The sequence below is a fragment of the Apodemus sylvaticus genome, chromosome 11, assembly GCF_947179515.1.
Source record: "Apodemus sylvaticus chromosome 11, mApoSyl1.1, whole genome shotgun sequence".
Taxonomy (NCBI): Eukaryota; Metazoa; Chordata; class Mammalia; order Rodentia; family Muridae; genus Apodemus; species Apodemus sylvaticus.
In genome coordinates, this window is record NC_067482.1 from 5260425 (window position 1) to 5278053 (window position 17629).

The 17629-nt window shown below is 40.7% G+C and overlaps 1 protein-coding gene across 4 annotated transcripts in view; it reads right to left on the reverse strand.

The window, feature by feature from the left end:
* Positions 1–17629, reverse strand: part of LOC127696114 (ATP-binding cassette sub-family G member 3-like) — a 120836-nt gene that overhangs the window by 20571 nt on the left and 82636 nt on the right. For all 4 annotated transcript variants that reach the window (XM_052198625.1, XM_052198624.1, XM_052198627.1 and 1 more), the window contains exons 5-11: positions 15729–15881; positions 13125–13261; positions 11286–11437; positions 7407–7499; positions 5878–6125; positions 3187–3269; positions 330–419 (exon numbers count right to left, since the gene is read on the reverse strand). In XM_052198625.1, the coding sequence (XP_052054585.1) occupies positions 330–419; positions 3187–3269; positions 5878–6125; positions 7407–7499; positions 11286–11437; positions 13125–13261; positions 15729–15881 (956 nt within the window). The remainder of the gene's footprint in view (positions 1–329; positions 420–3186; positions 3270–5877; positions 6126–7406; positions 7500–11285; positions 11438–13124; positions 13262–15728; positions 15882–17629) is intronic.

Below are 17629 nucleotides of genomic sequence, written 5' to 3' on the forward strand. Positions count from 1 at the left end.
GGATTCTCTCTTCTCCGGTGCAACCATGTCTTGGGGGGCCAGCACTTAGCATTGCAATACACAGCCAAAGACCAAGCCTCAACATCCTCTGCTCTTAAGAAATGCTCAACACCATTTCTTCAGTTAATATTAGTAATCTCTATACATACTTCAAAACACATGGTGCGACATGATGAACATAAGAATTCATACCTTCTTTACTTTTCAATGAAACAAATAAGGAAAATAAGATCATACTGGTAATTTTGAGATCAAGTTTTAAGCCCAACTACCAATGCTGTCAACTTTATCACCAGCTGCGGATACCTGGTGGAGCAGAGGCTACTCACAGAAATTGATTCCTGTCCATCATGAAGAGTTCCCCTGCAGAGATACTTAAGATACACTCAAAGCCTGTGAGAAAGAAGAGCAGCCCGGCTCTGTGAGGAGAGAATGCAGCAAAAGACAAATTCAACATTACACAGAGCTTTTCTCCCGACAGAGTTGTTTAGAAGAAGACATAATTCCATTTTCACACAGTTCAGCTTGTTCTAAAACATGATGAGAGAGGAAGTGAAAATTCAAATTAAGAGTATTTCAAAATGTCTAAAACGGTATGAAGAAACAGCTAAGAAGAAACACTTCTTTATGTCTGCATATTTCAAGAATATTTCCACTGCAGGATTTTTGATCTTTATTTCTGAATGCAGTGGTGTAATGTCTCCTCCCTACACACTTCCTCTGGCAGTCAGCACTGTCAACCATGCTGCATGGAGGTGAATTGCTTTATAATCCACAGATGAGTGAACCATACATTTGTCTTTCTGGGCTTGGATTATGATTTTACTTTGCATGCTGAATGTAGAGTCTCCACCTTCTATTCTGTGACCTATGCTGTGTTATGTAGAGATGTACCCTCTACACAGGCACAAACCAAGGCCTAAGCAGAATCAGAAAATGTTCAGACTGTGGACTTCAGGGAAGAAGAAAGGAAGACACCCCGGAAAGAGTTGTAACAATTGTCTCTGTGCAGACTGAGGGCCAATCCACAAAGGAGAAAACTCACACAAACAAAAAAAAAAACCTGGATTATACTTCTTTCTATCAGAAATGATGTTTTCCACACATCAAACAGATTTGTAGGGCTGGGCAAGTAGCCTATTCAGCAGTGTCTTCCAAGGAACCATGAGTTCAGAGCTAGAACCCATGTAAGAGCCACGCACATATTTCATACCTGTACTAAACAGAGGAAGGATTCAGAGGTGGATCTTAGAGCTCACTGCCCTGCCAGCTTAACCAATCAATGAGCTCCAGGTTCAATGACAGTGCTGACTAGGAAGAGAAACTAGACAGTCATCAAGGAAAACCTAGTGTCGAATTCCAGCCTCAACATGTAGACACGTGTATGCTGACCCATATGTACATGTATGCACACCCTCATAAACGTGGATGAATTTCCATAGAATGTGTACATATAATGCATAATACTATACACTCACATACAAGCAACACTTACTGACATATATACACTCATTGACTCATGCTGACACACACTCACATTCACACGCACACACACACTCATACACACAGTCAAAAACACTCACACACTCAGACACACTCATATATACACACTCACAAAACAATCACAATCAACAGAATAAAAAGGCAACTCACAGGAAGAGAGAAAATGTATGTGCATCATGTATCTGGTAAGGAATTCATATTTCAGAAACAAAAATAACTATAGCAAGGAAATGAGATGATCAGGCAGGTAAGATGACTATGGCAAGCTTGATGACCTGTAAGCAATCCCTGAAACTCACGTGGTGCAGGGATCAGTTCTTGTAAATTGTCCTGTCTTCCACATGCATACTGTAGGCCATACATGCCCACACACATTGTGGTGGTTTGAATATGCTTGGCCCAGAGAATGGCACTGTTAGGAGTTGTGGCCTTATTGGAAGAATTGTGTCACTGTGGGTGTGAGCTTTGAGATCCTCTCCCTAGCTGCCTGGAAGAGAGTCTTCTGTTTGCCTTCAGAACAAAATACAGGACTCTCATCTCCTCCAGCCCTGGTCTGCTTGGAGGCTGTCAAACTTCCAGCCATGGCGATAATGCACTGGACCTTAGAACCTGTAAGCCAGCAGGAATTAAAAGTTGTCCTTTGTAAAAGTTCCCTTGGTCATGGTGTCTCATTAAAGCAATGGAAACGCTGAGACACACACACACTCATTAAGTTGATAAATATATAATTTTGTAATGAAAAGAAAATATTCCAATTTAAAATGGGAAAATGCATTCTACAAATAATTCATAAAACATCCAATGGATTCTTATTTATTTTCTTCTTAAGGCACCTTGTTCAATATAAAAAAAGAATATGCTTGAGTGAGAATGTGAACATACTTGAGCCTTTGTGTTCTGCTGGTAAGAATATAAAATAGTATAGTGGAGTGGAGACAGGATAGCAGTACCTCAAATAACACAATGGCCTTACAGTATGTCAACTCTATCTCTCTGTCCTAAGGACAAAATTCTTTAAGTACTGAAACATATGTATTGCACAATCAGCATCATCAGTCATAGTAGTCAAAGGTGAGAGAAAATCACATTTCCAGGCTCAGATGAATGAGAAACAATAGCATGTGCACACAATGGACAATTATTCTGCCTTATAGAGCCTGAGAAATACACCCACCCACCATACTTTGATGTGCCCTGAAGACATGACACTATCAAGTCATCCAGAACAAACAAGAACTCAATCAAACCAACGATAAACCACAAATACTTTATGAATCCAATTCAGGGTCCCATATTAGTTATATTCGAAGGCAGAGAGTAGAATGGTGGATGTCAGGAACTGGGAGAAATTTGTATAGGGGGTTGGGGGTGGGGGGGGCGTGAGGATTCTCCCAGAGCTATGGGATTCCATGTAGGAAGGTGAAAACTGCCCTACCTTTATAATGCGGCGATAGTCTGCATCAAATGAAGCTGCACCACATGCAAAAACCCATTAAAATGTGAGCTGAGTGGTGTGTAAAGTTTCATTCTATACCCACACACATGTGAAAAAGTGTGCTCTTCTGCTCAGCTTTCTCTGTATATCACACTTGACCATGCTTGCCCTGTTTTCATCATGAATTCAAGTTTTTAGTAGATTTATGTATGCTTGAACAAAATTACAGCATTTTCTGATTTGCTTACCTCGTCTTGACTTCAGTACAAACATTTTGTGGGAGACGGAAAGTGATACTCATAAGCACTGCCAGTATGACTGCAATAATTGCCTTCCAAAATAAGTAAGTAAATAAATGGGAAAAAAGTGAAAATTTCCATTAGAAATAGGTAGCATTTTCTACAATGTTCATTATTTTAAGATATGTAGTTTTCTAAGCAATCTCTATAGTGAGATAAACACGAATGTTTTGGGCAGAGGCCATGGAAGCATATAAAATACACATTTTAACTGACTGCCATTATGTTAAATTGAAAATTGAGGGCCCTGCAATCTGTCCCCCTAACAGTACAAATCCTGGTAAAGCTAAGATTTCTGTACTCCAGGAGTAATGGCAGGTTCAGCTCAAATAATAAAATTAAAATCCACTTATGACACAGATCCTAACTGTGGATTTGTGTGCTGAGAGGGGTGGGCTTGTCCTCACCCCTGCACCTCTGGGACATCTGAGCGTGTGCAGCAGAGCGCATGACTGCTGCCAGCATGTGTTCACACGGCTAGCTCTGCAGCACCGGTGCTCCTGGTGGCCATCGTCCTTGTCAGTGCTGCTCGGTCACCTCAGCAGAGGGGCCTGCACAGGTTTTGGTCTCAGGGTTAAATGGCTTTAAAACAGGATTCATTTGGCTAAGGAGTAAGGAGACATGCTGCTGCGAATCATTTGTGATATTCTATTATTCATCTGGTTACGTTTTTTTTTCCGGACACAGGGTTTCTCTGTGTAGCCCTGGCTGTCTGGAACTCACTCTGTAGACCAGGCTGGCCTCGAACTCAGAAATCCACCTGCCTCTGCCTCCCTCCCAAGTGCTGGGATTAAAGGTGTGCGCCACCACCGCCCGGCTATCTGGTTACTTTTTACAAATGGGAAATTACAATCTAAGGGAAAATATTCTTTCATGTAACATGATAATGTAAATTAAAAATCCAAAACTAGGCAGGTGGATTTCTGAGTTCGAGGCTAGCCTGGTCTACAGAGTGAGTTCTAGGAAAGCCAGGACTACACAGAGAAACCCTTTCTTGAAAAAAAAAAAATAGAAATCAAAAACCCAGGGCTAAGCAGTTAAGAACATTTGCTGCTCTTGCAGAGGATTGGGGTTCAGTTCCCAGCACCTTAAAGACCTCTCACAAGCACCTGAAACTCAAGTTTCACAAGATCGGATGCTTCCTTCTAACTTCCACTGGTATGTAAATGACGCACAGTTATACATGCAGACAAAACCCCATACACAATAAATGAGTAAATACAAATTTGAAAATTTAGTCCTCAGTTCGTACCAGTGTGTCAATACATACACATGCATGCATGCGCATGCACACACACACACACACACACACACACACACCCCTTACCTCATTATTGTCTGACAGTTGAACAATGCGTACTACAATTTGATGAATGTAATGTGTTTCCAAATCAAATCAAATCTTTTTCTTTCCAAAGAAATGGGGAAAATACTCCTTTCGTGACATAAATATCCAAGTATAAAGTTCCAAGTGTTTGGAGCAACTAACAGTTTAAGCTAAATGTTGATACTCAGAAGGCAGCAGCCATCAAATATGAAAATGACTGTACACATGTTTAGAAGTATGGGTGGCTTCATTATATCCAAGAACATACCATCTTTCAGTATTGCACAGAAATTGAATGCATGATAATAACATAACAACCCCCAAATAGCTGAACTGACTATAAAGGTTGTACAAGGATGGAGATGTACACCCACAGCAGAGTACTTGCCCTATAAGGCTAAGAACCAGAATCAAGAGATAACACAGTAGATCATCATCATCAAATAAAAAAATAAATGAGTAAGTTTTGGCTCAATGAACTTGAGGAACTACATTTTTATGTGACATTCGTGTTAAAAAAAACAGAATTTAAAGCAGGATGACCACTGCTACAGTCAGTTTAAAGAAAAGTAGAGAGTGCCCTCCTTCCAGTTCCCAACTAGCAGACAGGGAGGAGCCTGGTTAAGTCTGGACACACTGCATGTGAACTGCTCTCTTTGAGTAGCTATGACTTTTAAACACCAGCCTCTAAATAAGGAAACCGCACCCCACAGCAGGCTCATGCTCAGGCACCAGATGCACAGGCTCCCAGAGGGGTTCAATGGCATCCTTTCCTCACAGCCTGATTTCAGCCACAGATCAACCCTTCTTTCCCTCCCTTTCTCCAGCTATCGCGACACCTTCTCCACTTAAACTTTATCCAAAGTCTGTTCTTTCACCTGACAAGCTATGGATTTATCTTTTTGTGCAGGTACCATCCATCTACCCACAAGGAACATTGCCATCTTGAAAAAGCCTTTGTTCTCACTTTACTCAGGCCTGTACTTGGCCTTGAGGATGTGCTAGTGATTAAAGAATACAGCTGTGAGGAACTCCCAAGTGTGCCTCGCATTAACTTATGCAACAGTTGAATTAAATTTCCTACATGGATTAGTCATTACAGTTCCTCTAAGTAAAAACCATTTTCTGTAAGTATGGAGTTAATCATGTTCTAGTCTAGGCTGTGGTGAACATTTCTACATGACAAGTACAGAGGGGCCACAAACACACGGACAGTAGGAGAAGGCAAGTGTGACCTGGAAGTCACTGTCACGGACACAAATCGTCCCCACTTGAGTTTTTCACAATTCATTTAAGATAATTCATCAGATTACCTGAATCACAGTGACCCATGGAAAACCGGTGAAATTTCTGAATGATCGCCAGGTAATCCACCTGAGCTGATGCCAGAAGGGGGTGACATATGTGGTCACCACAGTTGAGCTCCTCTCCAGGTTCTGTTCCCCCAAGAGTTGATCCAGTTGGGTTCTTGTGTCACTGTGTAACCGGGACTGGGCATACATATTGGCCAATTTTTCTATGACTTGATACCTTCTCCCAAAAAGCCCTTTATGTTCATCAGCTTTGGGATAAAAATGGATAAAGACATGAACCAGCTTACAATAATTTGAATGATTTTTCTGCGACACTTTTCAGGAATAACACACAAATTGTATATTGGGGTTTCCTTGAGATTATTCCATGTAACCTACACCGACCTCAAAGTTGCTGTGTAGCCAAGGGTGACATCAGTCTCCTCCTGGTCCATCTGATTCTATGACTCAAGTGCTGTGATCACTGGCATCCACCTTTACACCCGAGTATGCAGGGTGAGGAACCAAACTCAAGCCTTTGTGCCTGCTAGGCAAGTATTCTCCTAGCTGAACTGCGTACTCAGCCCACAAAAATTTGGGAATGAAAGAAACAATTGCTACTGTGCAATTCCTTTATCTACTAGAAGAGCATCCCTAACTGACCTGACTACTGTCATTGTTTCATGGACAAGGCAAACAGAATGGCCTTTTCCTTTCTGGATTCTAATTCTTTTTGTTGTTGTTTTGTTTTTTGTTTTTTGGATTTGGTTTTTTCGAGACAGGGTTTCTCTGTATAGCCCTGGCTGTCCTGGAATTCACACTGTAGACCAGGCTGGCCTCGAATTCAGAAATCCACCTGCCTCTGCCTCCCAGAGTGCTGGGATTACATGCGTGCACCACTACCACCCGGCTCTGGATTCTAATTCTTAACAAAGGCTTCTTTCCCACATGAATCTATACTTCTTTTTTTAAAAAATATTTTTATTTTCCATATTCTTTGTTTACATTCCAAATGATTTTCCCTTTCCCAGATCCCCCCTCCCCATGGCTAAGGTCAAAAACTCAGGAGACAGCAGGTGTTGGCAAGGATGTGGAGAAAGAACCTATACTTCTTAATATAAACATCTGGTTCTTGCTTTCTGCCACATACAAATATCTGAACTGCCAAATTTTTATTTTTGAAATGATATAAACAAAGCCAGGCATAGTGACACAGCCCTGTAATGCCTGTACTTGAAAGTTGAGAAAGAGAGCACAGATGCAAGGCCAGCCTGGCTAGCTAAGCAAACTTTATCTAAAACAATACAAGGATAATATGACAAGCAATGAGTGCATCTATTTTCTAACAGAATTTTCCATTACTACTGACAATATTATATAAATGTTCTTTCATAAATTAAATCAAAAGCACCCAGTACTGACCCACAGCAAATTCTATCAACTAATTTTAGGACACTTAATTAACATAAAAAGCTATATTCGAATGAACCATTGTTGTCTTTAAATGAAATCAGTTAAGCAACATGGTTGACTCTAGAAGACTCACATACCTTCTTGGCATTCTTCCTCTATGTCAGAGAAACCCCCATTAATGATGTCCAGGAAGAAGTCTGCAGGGTTGTCGTGGGACTCATATTTGTAACCTACAACAAATGCAGCCCAAGTATAGGAATGTGAGGATAGCCCAAGTATAGGAATTCTCAGAGAGTGGGGGAGAGGAAGGAAGACACAATCTAACTTCTTCTTCTTCTTGCTAGTTGCCTTCACTAATTTACCCTTTCTTTTTATATCCACTCTTAATATTTCAGCAATCACTGTTCCCCAGCCTGATGTGGGTGTTTATGCTGATACCATCTATACTTATGTACATATACAATAAATAGACATAGACTAGATACAGACATAGATTATATATGGGCATGCAATAGATGTAGACTAGACAGAGACATGTGAACTCTTCCTGTGGAACAAACATTTGAACTCAGTTTAAATTTTTATTGAATTCCATGGACTTGCCAAGCCTCCATAATTTTTTTGTTTTGTTTTTAGTAGAATTTAAAATTTTGGCTCTTACTGTGGTAGAAACCAAAATAAGAACAATATTTAGACATTGGAGTTCATTGTAATAAGGCTGTACTTCAATGTCCCTCACATCACCAAAGGATTTTACCTCCATAGTAGCTAAGAGTTGACAGTTCTGCTGCGCCAAGGAATGAAATGTAGGCACCATTATTTGGATATATATTTCCTGCTATGGTCAAAACTATTTGACATGAGTGAATGTCATCATTCTCAGCCCACAAGGAACAGGTTACATTCATTTAAGAAATGGTGTGTGTGTTAAGACAGTCTACCCATGAAGTCATTCATCAATTGTTTCAATGAACAATGGTTCTGCTTGTAGGGTAGCACAAATATTAGGTGAGGGTAAGATTCTGGTTCATTGGCTGTAATGATTTTGAGAAGCATTTATCTCAGAAAAATAGTGACTTATATTGTCCTCTTCTTCAAAATTGATACAAAAATTGTAAATATCAAGCAAAATATTGTCTCAGTCTTTGTTGTCCTTTTATAAGCCACCTCCCAAATTAATTATTTACATTTCTTTTGGATGTATAAACAATCTTGAAACATGTAAGGTGTTCTGAAAACCATAGTATAGTGTAAACACATCGAATAAGCAATCTTACTAACAGAAAGGCTAAGATAGGAGAAGCATGATCTCAAGACTAATATGTGGTACACAGTAAGACACTATCACATACAAATAAGGAGAAAGAGTATATGGATTGTACAATCTTGGACACATTTCTCTAATTACCAAATTAGAGAGATCACTGGGTGACAGGCAATTAATTTCTAATTCTGCATATTTTTGAATTTCAATCAAATTAGAATATGATAGTAATATTAATCATCATATTAAGGAAAAATGATTGTTACTTCCTACTATTTTTGTTGTTAGAGGTAGAATTATGTTTGTGTGGGTTTGCTGAAAGATTACATTCTTGCTTTTTCTATGGTGTAGTTTCCCTCCTTGTGTTGGTGTTTTCCATCTATTATCCTTTGTAGGGCTGGATTTGTGGAAAGATATTTTATAAATTTGGTTTTGTCATGGAATATCTTGTTTTCTCCATCTAAGTTAATTGAGAGTTTTTCTGGTATAGTAGCCTAGGCTGGCCATTTGCATTCTCTTAGGGTCTGTTTGACATCTGCCCAGGATCTTCTAGCTTTCATAGTTTCTGGTGTGAAGTCTGGTATAAATCTGATAGGTCTGCCTTTATAAATCACTTGCCCTTTTTCCCTTACTGCTTTTAATAGTCTTTCTTTGTTCAGTGCATTTGGTGTTTTGGTTATTATGTGATAAGAGGAATTTCGTTTCTGCTCCAGTCTACTTGGAGTTCTGCAGGCTTATTGTATGTTCATGGGCATCCTTTTCTTTAGGTTAGGGAAGTTTTCTTCTATAATTTTGTTGAAGATATCACTGACACTTTGTTTTGAAAGATTTATTATATTTATATGAGGGACACTGTATCTGTATTCAGACACACCAGAAAAGGGTATCAGATATCATTACAGATGGTTTTGAGCCACAATGTGGTTGCTGGGAATTGAACTCAGGACCTTTGGAAGAGCAGTCTGTGCTTTTAACCACTGAGCCACCTGTATAGCCCTTTACTGGCCCTTTAAAGTTGGGAGTCTTAACTCTCTTCTATACCTATTATCATTAGGTTTGGTCTTCATATTGTGTCCTGGATTTCTTGGATGTTTTGGGTTAGGAGCTTTTGATTTTTGAGTATTCTTTGACTGTCATGTCAATGTTTTCTATCAGGTGCAGGTATCTTCTCCACCTGAGGTTCTCTCTTCTATCTCTTGTATTCTGTTGGTGATGCTTGCATCTATGACTCCTGATCTCTTTTCTAGGTTTTCTAGCTCCAAGATTGTCTCCCTTTGTGATTTCTTTATTGCTTTTATTTCCATTTTTAGAGTCTGTATGGTTTTGTTTGATTGTGTTTTCCTGTAATCCTTTAAGGGATTTTTGTGTTTCCTCTTTAAGACCTTCTAGCTATTTACCTGTGTTCCCCTGTATTTCCTTAAGGGAGTTATTATGTTCTTCTTGAAGCCCTTCATCATCATCATATTGAGAAGTGATTTTGTATCCAAATCTTGCTTTTCAGGTGTGATGCTGTATCCAGGACTTGTTATGGTAGAAGAATTGGGTGCTGATAATGCCAAGTAATCTCGGTTTCTGTTGCTTATGTTCTTATGCTTGCCTTCCACCATCTGGTTATCTCTAGTGCTACCTGCCCTCACTATATTTGATGGGAGCCTGTCCTTCCTGTTAAACTGGTTGTGTAAAAACTCCTCAGAGTCAATATATCTGTAATCCTGTGATTCTATGATCCTGTGATCTTGAGATCCTGGCTGTGTCCAAGGTCCTAGGAATCAAGCTGCCTCTAGGATTATGAGATCCTTGAGTGACCAAGTTCCTGTGATCCTGGGCAAGTTAAAGTGCCTGGGAGTAGAGTTTCCTCTGGGTGTTTTGGAAGTGGCTGCAGAGTTTGTGTCCAAGGTCTGCTCAGGGCATTGGCCTAGACCAGAATGAACCTGTGCCACTGGTCTAGCCAAGTTCCTGCATGCCTGGGTTCCATTGGTCCCAGTAACTCCTGCTATTCATACAGATGTTATGTCCTCCTCAACTCTGATACTATGATCCTGGGTGTGGTAGAGTGGCCAAGAGTGGAGCTTCCTCCAAGTTTGCACATTTAAAATGACAATGATTATTCACTAACAAAGAGTTCTAGAGAGCAAAGAGTTAAACTTTTATTTGGAGTCAGAGAATCCTCCATAACTATATCCATATTTCTAAAAGATGAAGCTGAGTGCATGAACCTTTGAAAAAACTTTTACCATACAATCTGATTCTGAAAAGAAAAGGCAAACCAAAAGTATGAAGTCAGACTTAAGTTTCTATAGACCCCAGACAAGGGCTAAATCTGAAATTAGAACATACTCATAAGGTAAGTAGCATCTCCACAATAGCTGAGACTCAGATCACATACTAAAGGAAAACTGAAAATCACCACCTGTACTTGGGCTTTTCCCAAGCTGTTCAAATGATGGATAAGTAGGCCTGAAGCCAGCATGTTAGCTAAGAGTGTCACCACAACTGGGAAGCAGAACAAGGGGTTCAGTAAGAATACTCAAACACACACATGCATGCAGGACAAGAAAACAAAACAAACCTGAATAACAAGCCAGTATTGTTATTCTAACAAAAGTCCTGCCATCAAATTAACCACCAGTATTTATAGAGTAGAAACCCATACAGTAAGTCTACACAAGAGTCAAACAGCATCCCTGATATCCCCTGTTCTCTTTGCAGGTCCTGTGAATGAAGAAGCTCTCATAGCAATAGACAACCATACCTGCAGATGTGAAGTACTCTAAAGCATCCTGTGCAGGTCCATGAAGCATAACTTTTCCTGAAGCTACTAAGGTGAGGCTATCAAAAAATCTGAAGATGGAGTACTGAGGCTGATTGATGGAGAAGATGATTGTCCGTCCCTTCTTCGACAACCTAACATCAGAGGAGACATGCTAAGTCACTGGACTTTGAAACCTTGAATTTTCAACAGATTATTTCATTCCTGAAGGTGTACTCTTTGCACCCATTTCATGTTTAATTTTTCTAAGAAACACTTCCTCTAGCTTGTGTTATGCACATGAGAAATAAACCAAGATCCATGCTTCTATTTAAAAGTCTAGAAGTTGTTAACATGTGAAACATCTGTTGTCCACAGTCTACCAGAGTTTTATTCACATTGTAGATCCTCAGGCAGTGTAGAAATAAAAAAGAATTGGATTACTAACAGGCATACCAGGTGATCTTCAGGTTCACCCAAGATTGAGAGCCAGTGATGGGGCAGATATTAAAACTATGATTGAATGCACAATTTCCTTTGATCATGTAGTTTCTGTCTCTTCAGGAATTGGTTTTCATTGTTCTGATAATATGATTCACATTGCTAGCCACTTGCTCCCTCTGCTAAATGCTTCGGTGATAGCTTCATTTCAATTTTAACAATATTGGCAAAAGGAAATTTTGACATAAATTTCCTTTTCTGAGGAAAAGCATTAAAAGGCCAAGTAATAGGCTAATGGAACACAGTTAGTGAGGAGCAAAGCTAGGATTTGATCATTGGTTTAATTTCATAACAGGGAAAAGTTAAGCTGAACTACCGTATCACAAAGCTGTATCTTCTAGTAGACAAAACAGTAAATAAAATAGTGATTAAAACTTTTCATAAAAGCTGGGTATGATGGCATATCTGTATAATCCCAGAAACTAGGATGATCTTGGGAGTCCAATAACAACACAGAGTGCATAAAATTACATTTTGAAATGATAGATAGCAAAATATAGGAGATAGAAAGAGAGACAGAAGGGAGGGAGAGAAGAGAGATGATGGGAGGAGAGAAGGGAGGGAGGGAGAGAGGGAGAGAGGGAAAGAAGGGAGGGAATTAGAAAGAACCTGATCTGAGAGACATTCCTGAAGCAGACAGGAGAGAGGACACATAGGAAGGTGGTGACAGCCAAGGAGTCCACAGACCAGGAGGTGGCAACCTCCTGCTTGTTGACGCACTGGGATGGCACAATGGATGCTCTCTTGGGTTCTTGGAATTACAGGCTCAGTGGTCAGGGTGCTTGACTACATGTCAGAAAAAGGGGAAGGAAGGAAAGGCAGAGAGTGCAGTAGGGGCAAAAGGAGTAGCCTGGGTCAGCAGAGTGGAGGGTCCTTGTATGGATCTGGGGGCTATGCAGTCATTTGGAAGCGCTAATTGATTTTTACCATGAACAAAACATAACTCAGACCTTTTCTTACAAATTCATCAGCCACATGCCTCTCTTTGAAGAAAAGGAAGTCACTTCTTTTACCTCTTTCTTCTCTGGGATCAGTAACCACACCTTAGAAACTCTTTTTCTCTGCAGCTGTCACTCTGTTCAGATCTCTCTGCTCAGCCCCAGCTCACTTGTCACACACTGGAGGGTTTGGGGACATGCTATTTAAAGCAGTGCCCCAACGTCTCCACAGCCACCCATCCTATGCTCGACGCTATGATCTTGATGCCTCTTCTCTGTTCTTTGACATTTCCCTCTAATAAACAAGAGTTCCGTTGCTTACTTCTGAATCTCCTGCACTGAAAATACACACAAGCAACCTGGCATTAAGGACATAAAACCTTAGTGTCCCTTTAGCACTTACCCTCTCAGGACTAAGATGATATCAGTCGTAGTTCCCAAGTCTAAGCCAGTGGTGGGATCATCCAAGAACACAATGGGATGCTCGGCGATCAGCTCCATTGCTATACTGGTCCTTTTCCTGACTTCTTTACATCTAGGCTAAAGCACCAATGAACATTGTTATTAACAAGAACAGCCATAGTCACTGTTATTTGATGAACTTGCTTGTTCCAGTGATAAAAGATTGTGTTATATAATAATCCAAATGAGCCAAAATGAGAACACCTGGGAGAAGAAGGAGGCTTTTCTCTTACAAAGAGAGTAGAATGAGGCTCAGGTCAGACTTGACATGAAGCCATGTTACTAACACTGATTGTTCATTCCCTATGGACTCACATATTCTAGGGGATGAGTTATCACACTCAAAGTCCTGCATAGTGAGGTCACTGTCTAATGAAATGAGGAAAATGGGAGAGGAGAAGATAAAATATCTCTAGTTATTTAGCATCCATCTAAAATCTCTCCAACGTGCACACACAAACACGCACTTATCTGTTTTGAAAGTTATCCTTTATAAGTTATATGATTAAAATTGTCACAATTTCTTGCATCTCCTGACTTTCCAGAAGTTGATAAATACATTCATCTTTTGTCCCTAAAACAGAAACTTGGTGATTATGGAAAAAAAACAACAAAAATAGAAAGTACCTTACTCTAAATATAAAACCAAGCTATATACAGAGCCAAACTAAACAAATTTCCATCACTCAGGAGAAAGGGCCTGTGCAGGAGGTAAACCATGAGAATCACATTCTAGGAAGCCATTTTCATCCACAGCACCAAATGTCCACTCACCAAACATTTATATATAATCTTCTCAAAGAGTCAATGTCATGGTGAGAGGCAGGAAGGATTCAGAGACCCAAGAAGAGGGAAACAATCCAATATTTGAAAGCTTGAAGAACATAATAAATAATGTTCCTAATCAGGTTCTATTAATAATTAAATAACAAATTAAATTTGGAAAATGCAAATTGTTATGGCCCTGACAAGGCTGAGGATATGAAGGATTTGTTCATTTTGATAGATAATAATGGAATAGATAAGATAAGTAAATGTCCTTTTTTAAGGATAAAGAATAAGTCAGCATTCAGGAATGAAGTACTACATAACATTCCTTTTAATATGTCAGTAAGAAACATGGTATCCATTACATGGTCAGCTGTGAAGCTCACCACGCGCCTATTGCCCTTCCTGGTCCTGCATGAGCATCCACAGGAGGCACTTGGTCCATTTGCTGTTGCTCTGGACCAAGCCTATATCTATGGAAATTGACACAGGACCTCCTGGGAATAAATGTGGTCAGAAAATAGGGAATCAGGGAGCAGGGGCAAAAGAATATCCTAGCTTTCTGTCCGGTTGCTGAGATGAAATGTTCTGATGAGAAGTGCACATGGAGATAAAGGTTCATTTCAGAGCACAGTTCAGAGGTTCAGTCAATCATTTCAGGGAAGTCAAGGCAGGAACCTGATGCAGCTGGTTACATGCAGTCCAGAGCACAGAGAGATTGCACGCCTGCCGGCCAGTGCTCAGCTCACCTCCATTCTCCTGCCACCCAGGCTCCAGGCCCAAGGAACAGTGCTGCCTGCAGTGAGCTGAGCCTCTCCTCTTGGATTAACGTAATGAAGACAAGCACCTATAGAAATGCCCACTAGCCACACGACTAAAATATTCCTCATTTTCTAGATGATTCCAAGTGATTGCAGATTGTGTCAAAATAGCAATCAAAACTAACCACCCCAGACAGGATGAGATTAAAAACACAAAACAAGAGGCCCCACAAAATAACAAGCACTAACCAAGTTAGAAAAAGATGCTAGAGACCAAGTACATCCTGTAAGGAAAATTGCAGTATGGTGAAGCACAGAGCGACAGTTCTCAGTCTCGCAGCATAGGTCAGTTACTGAAATGTATTTGAAACAACAAGGGAACAAAGTCTTCTGGATAAGGGTTTCTCAACCTGTGGGCAGTGAGCCCCTTGGGGTCACATATCAGATATTTATATTAGGATTCACAACAGTGGCAAAATTAGTTATGAGGTACCAACAAAATAATTTTATGTTTGTGGGTTTTCAGTTAGTAAGAAGTATATTCAAGGGTGGCAGCATTGGAAGGATGAGAACCACTGCTCCAGAGGAAGGGAAGGCAAACAGCAGAAATAACTCATCAAATTCCCAAATGAGTCATGAGTTTAACACTAACGGCAGAGGACGTCACGTGAGGGAGACTTGAAATGGCTGTGTGAGCAGCGCTCCTCACTGCTGGATCACTCTCCATTCCCAGGCTCAACCATTGTTAAGATGGTTTCACAGTTTAATTTCCTCCTTAACATCATGTTCCCAGTCGCTTACTCATTAACAGAGAAAGCAGCCACCTTTTGACCACACAAACTACAGGAAAGAGGTTGTGGAGGGCCATGTCATCCATACACAGATATCTCTCTCCCTGTCTCTCTGTCTCCTCTCTCTCTCTCCCTCTCCCTCTCCCTCTCCTCTCTCTCTCTCTCTCTCTCTCTCTCTCTCTCTCTCTCTCTCTCTCTCTCTTTCAAGATTTTCCCACACATTACCTTGGTATTTTGATCTTTATCCAGATGCAGAAGCTCCAGCACCTCATCAATCCGTCTTCTTTTTTCATCTCTTGTTATAGTCAATGGGAGACGAAGAGCTGCTGAGAACTCTAAATTGTCTCTCACGGTCACTGTGCCCAACACCACATCATTCTTAAGGGCAAATGAAATTTCAATTAGATATAGTTATCACTAAGACTCTAACAAATGTAACCTAGTCCACACAAATAACACTCTGTATAATGCTCCACTTACAATAAGCTTTCAATTTCACTAATCCCAAGCTCAGAGTCTCATATGATCATTTTCTTCCCCCTCCCATTTTCCTTTTAAAAAGATGACAGGAATTTTGGTGATTACTGCCTGTAGTTATTTGCAGAAGACGTCTCTTAAGGAGTGGAGACAGATGAAGGAAGGACAAAGGTGAACAACAATGGTCCTTTAGATTTAAGTCATGGCTGCAATTGCTAATACTGGGCCACAGATGTGAGATTCCAGGTAATGAGTCACTGTGAAATGTTTCCATAGGAGATGTGAGGCCACCATCTTTGCTTCTGTGACTGAGCAGATGGGTGTATCAGGGAACGCAGGGAACACCTGAGTGTAAGATCACTTGGGACACAGGACCCCACCTGTACCCAGGATCTGGGCAGCACCATTGCCGTCTATGCACCTATCCTGCCAGGGGACATCTGCTCTGCAGGGAGTCCTGTGGTTAGAGGTGAGGCCACCATCTTCACTCCTGCTACTGAGCAGGATGCTACAGCCTGGAACTCAGGGGACACCTGAGTGTAAGTTCAGTTGGGGACTCAGTCCACCAGGGCCTCACCTGCACCCAGGAGCTGGGCATTGTCACAGCCATCTCTGCACCTATCCTGCCAGGGGACATCTGCCCTGCAGGGAGTCCCACATTTAGAGGGAGTCCCGAGTTTAGACATGAGGCTGTCTTCTTTGCTCCTGTGACTGAGCAGATGGGTGCAGCCAGGAATGCAGAGAACACCTGAGTGTAAGATCACTTGGGACACTGTCTGCCAGGGCCCCACATGCTCCCAGGAGCCAGGCAGCCCTACAGCACTCTGTGCCAGGGGAGAGCCCATCACCCAGGGGTGCTGAGACAGGTTTGCAGGCACACAGGAAGGACAAGCACCAGCCAGAGACAGCAGGGCCAACTAAGACCAGAGATAACCAGATGGCGAAAGGCAAACATAGGAACATTACTAACAGAAATCAAGGAAACATGGTATCATCCGAACCCAATTCTCCTACAACAGCAAGTCCTAAATACCCCAACACACCAGAAAATCAAGATTTGGATTTAAAATCACAGCTCATGATGCTGATAGAGGGCTTAAAGAAGGCCATAAATAACTCCCTTAAAGAAATACAGGAGAACACAAGTAAACAGGGAGAAGCCCTTAAAGAACTACAGGAAAACACAGCCAAACAGGTGAAGGAATTGAATAAAACCATCCAGGATCTAAAAATAGAGATAGAAACAATAAAGAAATCACAAAGGGAAAAAACTCTGGACATAGAAAACCTAGGAAAGAAGTCAGGAGTCATGGATACTGACTGTAGTATCAACAGCAGAATACAAGAGAGAGAAGAGAGAATCTCAGATGCAGAAGATATCATAGAAAGCATTGACACAACAGTGAAAGAATATGCAAAATGCAAAATGCAAAAAGCTCCTGACACAAAACATCCAGCAAATCCAGGACACAATGAGAAGACCAAACCTAAGGATTATAGGTATAGAAAAAAGTAAAGATTTCCAACTTAAATGGCCAGTAAATGTCTTCAACAAAATTATAGAAGAAAACTTCCTTAACCTAAAGAAAGATATGCTAACGAACATACAAGAAGCCTACAGGACTCCAAATATATCTGACCAGAAAAGA